A 15,923-nucleotide genomic window follows, 5' to 3' on the forward strand; every position below is an offset into this window, starting at 1 on the left:
GAAGTAGTTTTGGGTGTTTTAGTTGTGGTGGCTGTTGTTGTTGGGCTTGTTGTGGTTGTAGGGACACCTGTTGTTGAGTTTGTAACTGCAGGAACTGCTGTTTCATTGGGACTTGTTCCTATGGTCTTTTCTGTGGTCATTGTGCTGGATGCTGTTACAGTTGAGGTTGTTGCAGTCATCAAAGTTGGTTTTGTACTTGTGACACTTCTTGTTGATGTTGTAACTGCTGGTCCTGAGGTAGACTGTTCAGTTGTCGCTGTAGCCAAGGTATTATCTGTTAAAGATACAAAGAATGAAATAGTACTTGATGTTTGAAGGATTGTTGCACTTACAGTCAGAGTCATACAGCATGGAAAACAGATCCTTTGGTCTAACCAGTCCATGCCAAACATAATCCCAAACTAAACTAGTCCTACCTGCCTGCTCCTAGCCCATATCCCTCCAACCTTTCCTATTCATCTGCTTATCCAAATGTCTTTTAAATGTTGTAATTGTGCCTGCATTCACCACTTCCTCAGGGCTCATCCCACACGTGAACCATACTTTGTGTAGAAAAAAAATTTGGCCCTCATGTCTTTTTTTTTTAAATTGAAACACTTGATGTTGAAACAGTGACTATAGGAAGTCCTGTAGAAGCATTCAAATATACAAACAGCTTAATGTAATGATACATCCAAAAATATTTGCAGGTACAAAGTAAGAGATAAAGGAAGCAAAGGCTTTGGTCAAAGAGGTACATTTTGAGGAGATTTATAAAGCAAAAGTGAGAAGGTATGAATGGGCAAAAAGTGGAAGGTACAAATACAAATAGCGATTACAAGACATAGTTAAAGGATTCCAAGATAGTGACTGTGAAATAGGCACAGGGTAAATGACGCTTTATAACTTGAAGAACACAGTTTTGGTGATGATTAGCTTTGGTCTGAAATTAATGTCACAGCAAAGACTGTGCCCTATCAGGCTCACTCTCAGTGAGAGGTTTGAGAGATTTTTAAAGATATTTCATGGATGCATATTCAATGTAAGGGACTGCATTTATTACCCTTCCCCTAACTGCACTTTAGAAGATGATGGTGAGGCATGGTGGACATAATTACATTAAACGCACTGACCATTACAGGCTACCAATGGAACAATGGGTGAGCTGTGCTATGGACGTTTAGCAAGAGTAGGGCAGGCACTGGGTAACCACATGGAAGGCCAAAGAATGGCTAGGAAGACTCAGATAAATAATGCATCACATAGGATATCTACATTTGTACTTATTGAGTACGTAGCATATATAGCCTCATGCAAATGAGAAGAAGGTTTTCTCGACTATGGGTGGCTGGGTGACTGTGGCCAGGTTCATCCTCATTAGGTAAGTGATGTTGAGAAGTAGTGTAACATTCTGCTAGAAATTTAGGAACCAGAGTGGGCTATTTCAACCCCTTAAGCCTGCGTGACATTCACTTCGATCAAGGGATTATTTGTATTTTAATTCCACCTATCTTCCCTGGTACTACAACGTTCTCCGACAAAAACCTACTAAGGCAGATTTTTGGGCTGATAAATATTTGCCGGTAGGACTTGAACCCAAGTGTTTTGGGGTGGTATGCTTTATTTTGTCCTCCCCAAAACAGATTTGAAGGCTGTCAAGCATTCAATCGGATGGGATTGTTGCACATGGGGAGCCCCAACTCTTTCCTACCTCCACCGAATTAACTCCTGCTTGCCTCCCCGCACTGCTGAAATGGAGACCTTTAAGGGAGACGACCTGACATCAGAAAAAGGAGGGTCACATTGAGAGCCATTCCTTGCTATTGCTGCCCACTCAGTCTTTCATGATGCCTGCCTCTGTGAAAACCCTCCCAACATCACCCACCTCTAGCCTACACCGCTGCAATCCTGGGTCTCCAGTTTGTGTCATTCCAGCAGCAGCCACTGCTTCCTCAGTACTGTTTGCTGCTGAGAACACTGGCTGATTGGCTGGCAGCTCTCAGAAGGCAAGGGTCTGTCCTGAAAAAGGGTCACTGGACCTGAAACATTAACTCTGCTTTCTCTCCACAGGAGCAGTCACATCTGCTGATGTGGCAATTCTCCCTCAATTTCAGATTTTGTTTCTCATTTCTTGCATCCACAACTCTGTTTTGTTTTGGCCACCCCTGGGTCTTGATCCTATGGAAGGTTGGCCAGTGGCTTGTTAAAGTTGATTGGTTGGCCTGTTATATGTAGGCCATGGCCTAAGGAGCCAACACAGGTCTCTTGTAGCCAGTTGGCAACAGTCTATCACCTCCAGGAAAATCATTCCCTTCCCCCACCCTGAAATAGCCCCACAGCTTTTTGATAAGAATTCCAGATTTCAACAGTAACTGTGGTGCCAGTCTATCAATCAGTAGATACATAGATAGCGTGGAGTAGGGAGCATGACTGAACAGGTGGAGAGAAGGTATTAAGAAGGATAGAAAGATCCCAGCATGCCTTGACTGCTCAAATTTCAGACACATAAGATTTGATAATTTGAATGTGTCAATTGACAGCATGATAACCCTATTAACAAATGAGGGCACAAAATACCTTATTCTGGAATTAGTATGATGGTGACAACCATATTACTTCCCTCTTGAAAATCAGGTCAACTGTGCCTAATTCTGCTGGTGTGATTTTTTTTTTTAAATTAATCCATTCAGAGATGTTAATGAGACACCTCTGGAGACGGTGGGACTTGTACTTGGCCTTTTGACCTGAAGGTAGGGACACTACCACAGAACCAGAAGACCCTGTAATTTTGCTTGTGTCCTGACCTAAAGACTGCCTAAAGTACTGCATTCAGAATCTATTTTCTTTGGGGAGGCAGTGGTGTAGTGTGATGTCACTGGACTGGTATTCCAGAACCCCAGGTGAATGTTCTGGGGAACATGGATTTGAATACTACCATGGCAGATGATGAAAATTTGAATTCAGTAAAAATCTGGAATAACTAGTTAGCCTAATGGTAATTGTATAACCATTGTCGATTGTTGGGGAAAAGAAAACAATCTGATTCACTTATGTCCTTTTGTGAAGAAACCGCCATCCTTACTTAGTCTGCCTACTGCTGACTCAAGATCCACAGCAATGTGAATCATAGAATCCCTACAGCGTGGAAACAGGCCTTTTGGCCCAATAAGTCCACCCTAGCCCTCGGAGAATCCCACCCAGACCCATCTCCCTATAACCCACTGAATCTACACATCCCTGAACATTACAGGCAATTTAGCATGGCCAATTCACCTAACCTGCACACCTTTGGACTGTGGGAGGAAACCGAAGCACCTGGACGAAACCCACACAGACACAGGGAGAATGTGAAAACTCCACACAGATAGTCGCCCGAGAGTGGAATTGATCACGGGTCCCTGGCACTATGAGGCAGCAGTGCTAACCACTGAGCCACCGGGCTGCCCTATGTGGTTGATGTGGCTGACTTGCAACTGCCCTCTGGGCAATTAGGAATGGGCAATAAATACTGGCTCACCAGGCAATGTCTGCATCCCATGAATGAATTTAAAAAAAAATTTTAGTCCTATCTCGACATATACACACACCTCTGCTTTGAACAGCAGACAAGGTACTTGGTGTGTTTTCCAACTTCCTGATTGTTGACCCATCTAAAGACAAATAATTCAGCCATTACCTGTTTAACCTTGATTGCAAAATTTGCGATGGCAATTCTTCAGTCCGAAAACCTAACGATTTTGTCACTTTTCAATGACTAAAGCAAGATAAGATGGATGTGAGCATCTATGGACAATGCCAGCCTGCTTTGGATAGCTTCTAGAGTTAAGCAGCATCAGTTACTTCCCATAAATTGTCAAACTCGAGTAGATTTCAAGGAATTAGAACAAAGAACAGTACAGCGCAGGAACAGGCCCTTTGGCCCATACTGAAACAGGATGCCTTTCCAAAGTAAAAACATTTTGCCTCCTCATGGTCCATATCCCTCTATTCCAAGCCTATTCATATATCTGTCAAGATGCCTCTGAAAATTTTGGATCTGTCTTCACCACCTCCTCTGGCAGCACATTCCAGGCACTTACCACATTCTGTACAAAAAACATATCTCCGATGTCTCTTTACACTCAACACATTTTTATCTTAAGCCTAAATCCCCTAGAAATTGACATTTCCACCCTAGGAAAAAAGATTCTATCTATGCATGTCATAATTTTGTAAACTCCTATCAGGTTAATCCTCATCCTTTCACATTGAAGTGAAAAAAAAATGTTTGTCCAATCTCTCCTCATAGTTAATACCCTCCAGACCAGGCAAAATCCAGGTAAACCATTTCTATACCTTCTCCAAAGCCTACACATCCTTCTGGAAGTGCGACAACCAGAGCTATACACAAAATTTCAATTATTGGCCTAAGAAAGGTTCGATACAACTGTGACATCACTTGCCAATTCCTGTGATCTACGCGCTGACCAATGGAGGCAAGCATGACATATGCCATCTTGACAACATTATCCAATTAGCAAATTATTATCCTCATTCTTAAAAGCACAACTGGCTATCTTGAACAACTCATTCCCACCTGCGTCAATACACCAATTTGTTTGCAAAGTTCAAAAATTTGAATGAAGTCAATATGCCATGTGGACTGATTCTCCTCCCATCATTTGTATGCGTCTTTTCTAAATGTCAATAGAAAGATATTCTTCATCTTATTTTTGTTGGATTAGAAGGGCTAATGTGTACAACGTCTGGAGCACGGTTGGTATTTTACAAGGAGGGAGACTTGTACAGAATTACGTCCCTCACCTGTGCAGTTAGGACCTTCATATCCCGCTCGACATGTACAGTTGTACGATCCAACAGTATTGACACACATGGTATTGTTTTTCCAGGAACACACATAAGGGTCAAGACATTCATCCACATCTGCAAAGATAATGCCAAAATCAATTGAAAATTTTGCTTTTCATTGGAAAGAAATTGCTGGTAATCAGTAGATTTCATTTCATTATCAAATGCTGCATTTTAATAAATGAGGTTGTACACACCCCACGAGTAGATTAAACTGTTAATTTTGATCAATTTGTGATGATGTTTCAAATTGATCACTTTTGACTAGAACCAAATATATTTTAATTTGTATGTTTTTTAAAGCAAATCTTTCTCTAATATTATCAAAGTTATGTTTTTATTCAGACGAGGAAGATTCTCACTTTTGATCATGAAGTCAATAACTGCAGTAGAAATGATAAATCTGGGAAGACCGGGTGAGATAGAAGGCAGAGTTAGAGAAATTTCAGGGAAACGTGGAAACAAAATAGCGTATTAATGAGTTTTGTGTTTGAGTCTAATTTATTGTTGTCACATGTTCTGCAATACAGTTTAAAAAAAAAGTTGTTCTGTGTATTATACAGGCAGATTGTACCATACAAAGTGCATCAGGGTAGCAGAACAGAGTGCAGAATATTGTGTTACAGCCACGGAGAAGATGCAGCGAGAGAGCGAGATCAGATTTAACACTCGAAGTTCGTTGAAAAGTCTGATAACAGTGGGGAAGAAGCTGCTTTTAAATCTGTTCATACAGGTATTCACATTTTTATATCTTCTGCCTGATGGAAGGGGCTGGAAGAGAGTATAACTAGGGTGGAAGTGGTCTTTGTTTATTTGGTTGCTTTCCCAAGGCAGCGGGAGGGAGGAATGAATGAACTCAGTGGATGGAAGGCTGGTCTGTGTGATAGACTGGGCTGCGTTCACAAATCTTTGTAGTTTCTTGCGGCCTTGGGAAGAGTAGTTGCCACACCACACTGTGATGCATCCAGATGGGATGCTTTCTATGGTCCATTTCTTAAAGATTAGGTAATAGTCCTTGTGGATATATCGAATTTCCTTTAACAATTGGGGATTTCAAACTTCTCAATACAGGGGGCTTTCCAATAATGTGTATTCCAGCAAGCGAATTGGCTATAACACGATTGACAAATAGGGGGACACTACTTGTAAGATGTGAACTTGTATTGGCTATTATGCATTGTATGTTGTATACCTCAAATATAATATCACACAGAGAACAACTGTCTTATTAGGAAAATATGTGAAGACTTAGTTTGAAGAGTTTATGCTGAACACATTAAATGCATCAGCATTATTTAAAAAATGCAGCTCATTTAAATAGAAGAATGGACTCCAATGCTAAATTGATGGTATGAGTAAAAAGTGAAGTATAGTTTAAAATAATGAGTGCTGTTAAAACATGCACCTTAGTGTGTAATATTTTTGCTTCGATTTTGTTATATTTTCAATATGTAAGAATTTTTGAACTTACTCATGTACATCATTTATACCAAAAGTTGTCTGTGTTACAAACTGCACTTTTCCAGCACTATTTTGAATACAATGTTACTCAGGTTTATAATGCATTTTAATCCTACAATTAACTTCAACGCCAATGGGCTACACAGGAAAGAAAGGTCAGATTCTTCTGCTTCACTTTCCAGAAGTCTGTGCTGATGGAATGTCAGGTCAGATCAGCATTTAAATGGAGGAGGGAATTTTACTAAAAATTACTAATGTGTCAATTTTGGGAAGAGTTTTGTGGAGGGTTGCTGGGTGTGAGCTCTATCTCACACAATTTTGCATTGTTTACCTCTTTTGGATCATGCTCGCACTATCATGCAGTACTGACATTTGCTGGGATTTTTAGTGGCAGAACTCTATTTAAAGCCCAGCTATCACTTCATTGCAAATACAAGGACAGATTCATAAATGTATTGCCACTTTGTGACATCACCTGTTTGATAAACTGTCATTATAGCTGCGGCTATAAGAACAAAGCTATACAGGTGAGAAAGAATTTTGGAAAATCTAATTGTTATGTGTCCTTTGTGCCCCTAACCCCACTTTTCCCACAGGCCCATTTATTTATATAGTGCGATTTTCTATAACGTGATGTTGCGCTGGAACGCAACTATGGCATTACAGCAGAACCCCCTGCATTAACTGTGACAGACAAGTGTGAAAGGCTTAAAGGAGTGGAATTCTTAAAGTGTATCTAGGACAGCTTTTTAAGGCAGCATTTAGAGAAGTCCGCCAAGAGATGGGCAATGCTGGAACAAATTTCAGAATGAAGCTGAGAAAGTGTTACATGGGGCAGTGGGACAGCATTTCAGGAACAGTCACCATAACTCTAAGATTGAAGGTAGTCATGAAAAAGGACAAAGATGGGCCAGAAATCAATTTTTTGAGTTGGAGAAAGGCCAATTTTAACACAGTAAGATGGGATCTGGCCAAAGTGGGCTGAGAACAGGATCATTGGGAGTCTTTCAAAAAGGAAATAGTAAAAATACAAGATCAATGCTGCTGTAAAGATGAAGAGAGGGATGATGGTCATGCTATTATGGTAATAGATTGATAATGTGATTCTCTTATTCAGAAAGGGTTGTCAGGAGACCAGTGAGCCTAACTTCAGTAGCGAGGAAACAACTTGAAAAAATTCTGAAAGATAGAATTAATCTTCACTTGGGGAGGAAAGGATTAAACAAGTATCGTCAGAATAGCTTTGTCAGGGAGAAATCAAGTCTGATAGGTTGACTAAGTTTTCAAGGAAGTGACAAGATGTGTGGGTGAGACTTGTGCAGTTGATGCAGTCTACATGGACTTTGACAAGGTATTGTATGGGATACTGGTCAAGAAAAGAAGAGCCGATGCGATCCAGGGCAATTTGATAAATTGGATACAAAATTGGCTCAGTGGCAGGAGCCAGAAGAGATGGTTGAAGGTTGTTTTTGTACTGGAAGCCTGTGTCCAAAAGCAAAATGAAACATTTGATGAAGTGTTCATTGTAGTTTGTTTTGCACATTAATGATCGAGGAATGAATGCAAAATGATTCAGTAAGTTCACAGATGTAGTCAATAGTGAAGAGAAATGCTTTAGATTACAGGATGATATAGAGAGATAGGCTGAACAGTGACAAATGGAACTTAATCCTGAAAAGTGTGAGGTGATGCATTTTGGTAGGACTAACAAGGCAAGGAAGTGCACAATGAACGGTGCAACTAAGGACCCTAGGAAGAGCAGAGGATCAGATGGAACACAAACAGAAGTTGCTGGAAAAGCTCAGCAGGTCTGGCGGCATCTGTGAAGAAAAAAATCAGTTAACGTTTCAGGTCCGGTGACCCTTCCTCAGAACTATAGTGTCTATAGAGAATCAGAGGGACCTTGGTGTGTATGTCTACAGATCCTTGAAGGGAACAGGACAAGTGGATAAGGTTGTTATGAATGCTTTTGGGATCCTTGTCTTTATTAGTCGACGCATTGAATGCAAGAACAAGGAGGTTATGATGGAGCTTTATAAAATATTAGTGAGACTACCGCTGGAGTAATATTTGCAGTTTTGCTCACCACACTAGAGCAAGGATGTGACACACTAGAGAGGGTGCAGTGGGAACTCACCAAGATGTTGCTGGCTGTAGTGCTGCAACTTTGAAGAAAAGCTAGATAAGCTGGGGTTGTTTCTGTTTGAGCAGAAAAGGGTAACCATATTGAGCTATAGAAAATTATGAAGTTCATGGACAGGGTGCATAGGAAGAAAAGCTCCTCTTAATACCCCTATAACCAGGCAATATAGATTTAATGTAATAAGGAGTTTTAAAGCGGATTTAATGAAGCATTCTTTCACCTGGAGGGTGGTGGCAATCTGGAACACATTGCCTGGAAGGGTTATAGAGTGGGAAGGAACACAATTTTTAAAAAATGATTAGATGATCACTTAGTACCATAGCATACACAACTGCAGGCCAAGTGCTGGAAAGTGTGACTAGAACAGCAAGGTAGTTGATAACTGGTATGAACGTGATGGATTGAAAAGCCTCTTTCTGTGCTGTACAATCCTATGAAATTATAAAATCTGAATTATAGGCAGTATGGGAGAAAGTATGGATGCAGCAATATTGGGAGGATTTGGGAGAGAGAAAGACAAGACCAGCATCAAATTTTTTTTTTTTAGTTCATTAACGGGATGTGGTATCACTAGCTCGGTCAACATTTATTTCCCATCCCCAATTGCCCAGAGGGCAGTTAACAGTCAACCACATTACTCTGGGTCTAGAGTCACATGTCGGCCAGATCAGGTAAGGATGGCGGTTTCCTTCCATAAACATCATTAGTGAACTAGATGGACTTTTCTGACAATCAACACTAGTTTCATGGTCACCATTATTCTTGTGATTCCAAAAATTTTTACTGAATTTTAATTTGACCATGGCAGGTTTTGAACTTGGGTCCCCAGAACATTACCTGTGTCTCTGGATGAATAGTTTAGGATCAAAGAATAAGATGATGGAATTGTAGAGACAGGAGCTAGGTAGAAGGAAGGAATGATGAAGCAAGAAAATTAAGAAGTTATAATGAGATGTCACTGTAAATTTGAAAGTGACATAATATGAAAAGAGTTACTTATAAATTCAAAACATAACAAAGGACTGCAGATACTGGAAAGCTGAAACAAATACAGTAATTGCTGGAGAAGCTCAGCAGTCTGGCAGTATCTGTGGAGAGAAAACACAGACAATGTTTCGGGGCCTATGACCCTTCTTCAGATCGCTTATAAATTGTCTTCTTTCATAGCACATAATCATTTAGATAATTTTTATTTTAACTTTTGGCTACAACATTACTGAAGTGGTAATCTTTTCCAAAACGGAGAGAATAATGTCAACAACAACTGTTACCAGACCAACCCATTTAAGGATAAAGGTTTGTATATAAGTTGAGTCCTCACCAGTGCAATTGAATCCATCATATCCCGTTTGACATGAGCAGATGAAAGAGCCCTCAGTATTGACACAGATGCTGTTGTTTTTCCACGAACATATCTCATCATTAAGACATTCATCCAGATCTGAAGGAAAAGTGCATAAGAATCTAATTGATTTCTGTTAATTCCAAAGATACAATGCATAATCTACACACCAAAATTCAATATTATGTTGCATTTGCAGTAACAAGTCTCAAAACAAACTGCAAATAAAGGATAGAAATATCCTATTGATAGATTGAGCTCTCAAATCTATGTGGCAGTTTTGGTTGGAAGTAGTGGGACAGTTGTGATCCCTGAAAGATCAAGAGGGTTGTAGGCTGCAATCTTGATCCACGTGACTTGGTAGTGGGGAAATCTAATCTGATCTCGAGTAAGCATGGGAGAAAGGGAATGAATAATTTTTTTTTTAAAAAATTGCAAGATACATTTTTAACAAATATAGAAGGATCAGGTCTTAGAACTTCAGAGACTTGGAGCAGTGGGAATGAAATGGTTATGGGGAAGAGTTTTAATGTCCCATGGAGAATGCATATTTTTCAAAATTAGATTGAAATTCACGACAAGGGAAGTTCTGATAACTACGCCTTTCACAATTATTAAAATCTGCAACTGGAACAAAAAAACTTCAGACCTTTCCCCTTGGCATATCTGACTGCACTCAAAACCTTTCCTAGCCTGTCTCTCTCAATCATTTTATTGTCCATCAGAGCACAGAAAGATTGCCAGTGATGCTTCTGGCAGTGAATACTGTTGATCATGGTCGCATAGAGTTAAGACAGTATGTCTATGCTTTTCCCTGTTGTCTCTTTTTCATGACACTGCTGTAATTCCAGTTATTGTGGCCTCAAGCACTGCTCTTTCTGAATGGGGAGAATATCACCTGGAGGTTAATCAAGACAGAGACAAAATGTCACTGAGATTCCTCTCGGACTATACAGAATTATGTCAGGATCAGGATTTCCCATACATGGATAGGTATCATTCTTGGCTATTTTTAAATTATTCATGGGACGTGAAAGGTACTGGATTGGATAGCATTTATTGTCATCTCTGGTTCCCCTTAAGATGACAGTAGTCAGCTGGCTTCTTGAATCGCTGCAATCCACATTCTCACAATGATGTAAGGGAAAGAATTCCAGGATTTTGACTGAGCAACGCTGAGGAAAGGATGAAACTTTCCAAGTCAGGACGGTGAGGGACTTGGAGGGGACTCGCAGCCTTTGCTCTTCCATGTATCTGCTGCCCTTGTCATTCTAGATCGTAGTAGTCATGGGTTTGGAAGTTGCCTCAGGATCCTAAATGAATTTCTGTAATGCACCTTGTAGTGCTACAACTGCTGCTCATTGCTTCAATGATGGAAGGAAGGAATGTTTGTGGATATGGTGCCAATGAAGCAGGCTACTTCATCCTGGATGGTGTCAAGCTTCTTGAGAGTTGTTGGATCTGCACTCATCCAGGCAAGTGGGGAGTATTCCATCACACTCCTTATGTGTGCCTTACAGATGGTGGACAGGTTTTGAGCAATCAAGAGATGAGTTACTTGCTGCAGTATTTCTAGCCACTGACCTGCTCCTGTAGCCACAGCATTTAAATGGCTAGTCCAGTTTAGTTTCTGGTCAGTGGTAATCCCCAGGATGTTGATAGTGAGGGATTTGGTGATGGTACTGCCATTGAATATCATAGGGTGAAAAATAAGTTGTTTGTGCTGTTATAAAACTGTTGATATATTCTACCCTGGGATACTGTTGCTGATTTGAAAACTCCTGGGCCGCGTCGCTTTAATGATCTGAGATTTCTTTTAGTTGGGGTTTTAAGTTGACAATAACTGTGACTGGGTAAGTTTACCTTGCTGGGAAGTATAAATTATGAAATCATTAACTAATATAGAATTCCTTTTTCCATCTCTTTTATGAGCCCTTACCTAGCTTTCTAAATAATAATGCACCTCTGTTTATATCACAAGAGGAGTTTTGTTGGAAGAAAACATAATTGAAATGCAATATGTCATAGGGACAACATTATTCAAATCCATCGTTTGTATATATATTTTATAACTTTAGATCCAAAGTTGTTATGTTGGTGATTTAATTCAGAATTGGTAAAGTTCTGTTAACAATAACTAACGCTGTCAATGTTTTCAAGGGCACAGGCCTGAACATAATTCAATTCCTCACCTCTGCAGTTGTGGCCATCATATCCGCTTTGACATGTACAGTTGTAAGATCCCACAGTATTGACACACATTGTATTGCTTTTCATCGAACAGATATTACTGCCAGCACATTCATCTGTATCTAATGGAAGAAAGCAGATATATAATATTATTAACTCGAGGGGAATTAAGATGATATACAATAACGTTAATGATATTTCATTATGTCTTCCTTCTGTGACTTTGGGTGAAATTTTCAGACCTCTAATTTTCCAACATTTTCCATCAGATAAATATCCAGCTTTCATGTTTTTACACATATCTTGGAAAAAAAGTCAAAATGATGAAGGTTTTCGATTTCTGAGAAGATAAAATATTTCATTGGAGACAATAAGGACTGCAGATGCTGGAAGCCAGAATCTATCGGTGTAAGGTTGGAAAATCACAGCAGGTCAGACAGCATCAGAGGAACAGGAAAGTCAACATTTCGGGCCATTTCCTGACAAAGGGTTTCAGCCTGAAACATTGACTTTCCTGCTGTTCTGATGCTGTCTGATCTGCTGTGCTTTTGCAGCCTCACACCTATACACTAAAATATTTCATTGTTTGTCCTGAGATTTTATCCACAAAGAGAAGGCAAAAGTATATTTTTTTTCACTTTTGGCACGGTTTACACTATTTTTCTAGGAACTGTAACTTTTGCAAAAGCTAAAATAAAAAGATATAGATTGAGTCTTTTCACGCTTACCATTGCAAGTAATGCCATCTCCAGTATAACCAGCCTTGCACTGACAGGCATATGAACCCTCCAAGTTAGCGCAGATCCCTAGTGTTTTAGAGCAGTTGTTTTCTTCTGCATTAAGGCATTCATTTATATCTGCAGAATATAATTTCTGATATCAGCAAATGGGTATCCACTCATATAGCTCGCATATTGTCTTTATATAGTGACAAGGTCATGAAAAGGACTATCTTATGTGATTTCATTGTTTTTTTCCCCAAAAAACTGAAACAAAAAGGTTTAGGTTTTCACATTTCTCCACTAGCATCATTTGAATTGATGCCAGCAGCGACCTGTACCATCCCACCCCGCCATCACCATTCTGAATTGTCCAAAGACACGTTGGGGTGCAATGATAAGACAATTTAATAACTTATCTTTCTCCAGTTGTTCTTCTGTGATACTTACACATTTTAGCAAGCAGAGGAAAAAATGCACAGTAGGATGAAAGAACACATTGAGATGGAAGTGTACACCTCCTCCATGAGTATAGCTCCATTTCATGGTACTAATAGTGGTATGAGTCAAGTTTACAAATTGAGTCAGTTGACAGTTCAATAAGGAAGTACAATGTTTGGTGTAACAGAAAAGCCCAAACAAACCTGGAAGAGCCCAGACCTATTATCACCTTTGTTGACATGATTGTTCTTAGGTGAGTCCTGTAGTTGAGTTTAGCAGCCTCAAGCTATTGAGGAGAAAACTTGTCATGCCTTTCCGTCTGGTTTATTTTTCAGTGTGTGTTGTTGTTTGAAAACTACTGTATGGGCTTTGCAATTCTCATGAATTAATTGTGAACATCACTCTCCAAGCTCACAGACATAAGGTTGCATCATCCCAAAACTAGGTAGCCCCGGTGTATGTTTTATGGGTTCTGATTGTTTATCGTTGTCAGTTGTTTGACGTAATCACTCTTGCAGCTTGGAAAGATGAAAGCTCTTTTGTTTAATTCTAAATTTTCACACTGCTTGTACTAGTAGACTGCTTAGCTGTGAATGTAACCCAATAGGAACATTTACACATAGAATAGTTCCTTGATAATTAGTTAGTAGTTTTTATTTTTACAGACAATGCAACACATAACAGCAGTACTGACAAAAGTCCTGTGCCCTGGGTAGGATTCTCTGGTGGGTGTCAATTAAGAGGGTGACACCAGGACTGACATCCAGTTAAAGAAGGTGACATGCCTCTCAGAGAGGTCAGCACCATTAAGGGAGCAGCAACTCAATAGCCTCAGCAGTGTCATTTGATAGAAGTGGCCGCTTATGAGGCTGAAAGGAGAAGATGGCTCCTCAAAGTTAAAATGCCCTTGAAGACTGGGTCAGATTTTTATCCCCAGAGTTTTGGATCCAGGCAGTCAGGCTCAGGGATGAGGGATCATGGGGTGAACTCTCCAGCGACAGTGTAGGAACTGAGAGGTATTCTTTAACAAATGTGACCCAAATGAGCTACACAGCGTAGCAAGAATCAAAGGCCCTTTCCAGGAACCTGCTGGAAGGCCACCTCAATGTATTTTAACTATTCAAGGTTAAATCAAATAAGTAACTTCAACAAAATAATTATTATAGTAATTTTAGAATCGCACCATTGGTTCAAAACCACATTACACTAATGTAACAGTCCCGGGGAAAATTAATTCCAAAATGTTACTTATAACAGATAGCTGATTGTCAATAATATCAGGTGAAGCTATTTTACAATTTTTAAATACCTCCACATGTTCCATTAATGTTCATAAATCCATTCTTGCATTCACATTTAAAAGAATATTCAGTATTTACACAGCGTTGCCCACTCTCTGAACATTCTGCTGGGTTTTGGCATTCATCGATATCTGAAATTTCAACAAAAGAAGATAGTTGTGTAACAAGTTGGATTTTCTTTAATTGTTTTGCTGGTTGAATAGTTCAAAATGAATAGGGATAAACTGGAATACAGGCTGGGTCTTACCCATTTTTAGACTAAGACTGTAAGAGGGAAAATTTAAAGGCAAAAACCTGGAGCGTATCTTTGCCAGAAAGTCTGCCAGATCAAACACTAGTTAGGCAGCTGATTAGCTGCTGGTGTGCTTTCTACTTGACATGGTTTCTTCGAGCAAATGTCAGTCAGTGTCCTATGATCTGAGTACTGCCCTGTGTGTTAGTTTATATACCAGTGTCAATCCATGATTATCTGTTCAACTTTAGTCTTCTTTCTTCTGTCTTCTAACTTTCTCACCAATAGCCATGTCAGCCATGTCTAGGAGGATTCTGCCAAATGTGTCCTGTTGCACATCCATCCAGAACCAGGGAGCACTGTTTTAAAATTAGGTTCGGCCATTCATGACAAAAATGAGGAGAATCTTTTTTCTGTCAGAGAGTTATGTAACTTCGGAACAAAAACTGAAGGACCTATGGATGCTGTAAATTAGGAACAAAAACTTCTGAGTTCTGAGGAAGGGTCACCGGACCCGAAACGTTAACTCTGTTTTTTCCTTCACAGTTGTTGCCAGGCCTGCTGGGTTTTTGCAGCAACTTTGTTTTTGTCTGTAACTTCGGAACTGTTTGCCTTAGAATGGATTGTAGGCAAGGTCACTGAATATTTTAAGACAGGTGGATTCTTCTTAGGCAGGAAAATCAAGGGTTATAGAGAATAAATGGGAATGTGAAATTTGAAATAGAGACAGAACAGCTATGATTATATTGAAAGGTGCAGCAGGCATGTGGAACCACATGATCTCCTTCTGCTATGTATGTTTGTTCAACTGAGAATGCCAACAGCAGAAATACAGTCACTTCAAGGTGAGAACAGTGCAGTAAGAAGATCGGAAACATCAGAATGGCAGGAGAAGTGAATGTTCTGCATTTCAGGTGGCAAGTGTACATATTTTTTCTTTCTTTATATCCAGGAGTGCTCTTACACACAATTGAATTGTTTTTCTTTCCATTACCAAATCACCCATGGTGTGGTAAGCGTACAGATGCCATGAGAGCCGAAGCATCCTGAGATGCTAGCTCTGAAATATGTCAACATTTGTCTGCTTGTGAAATCAGTGTTAGTGGACTCAACTCTTTCAGCTGGATCTCAACGTCCATCGTCTCTACTCTTTGCAAGGATATGAGGCTGAGGCAAAGGCAGCTGGTGTTGCTCGTGCTGCTTCTGGTGCTATTGGTTTCATTTCTTTTCTCTCATTCATGATGAAACTGCATAAGTTGTTTCCATG

General features: G+C 39.8%; 1 protein-coding gene across 1 annotated transcript in view; it reads right to left on the minus strand.

Annotated features, from left to right (window-relative positions):
* The window catches only part of LOC125484719 (latent-transforming growth factor beta-binding protein 2-like), a 34,326-nt gene that overhangs the window by 43 nt on the left and 18,360 nt on the right, over window positions 1–15,923 (minus strand). Inside the window, exons 10-15 of the mRNA XM_048604567.1 lie at window positions 14,433–14,555; window positions 12,692–12,820; window positions 11,966–12,085; window positions 9,753–9,872; window positions 4,783–4,902; window positions 33–274 (exon numbers count right to left, since the gene is read on the minus strand). Coding sequence (XP_048460524.1) covers window positions 33–274; window positions 4,783–4,902; window positions 9,753–9,872; window positions 11,966–12,085; window positions 12,692–12,820; window positions 14,433–14,555 — 854 coding nt within the window. The remainder of the gene's footprint in view (window positions 1–32; window positions 275–4,782; window positions 4,903–9,752; window positions 9,873–11,965; window positions 12,086–12,691; window positions 12,821–14,432; window positions 14,556–15,923) is intronic.

This window comes from Rhincodon typus, chromosome 13 (assembly GCF_021869965.1).
Source record: "Rhincodon typus isolate 14 chromosome 13, sRhiTyp1.1, whole genome shotgun sequence".
NCBI classification, from domain to species: Eukaryota; Metazoa; Chordata; class Chondrichthyes; order Orectolobiformes; family Rhincodontidae; genus Rhincodon; species Rhincodon typus.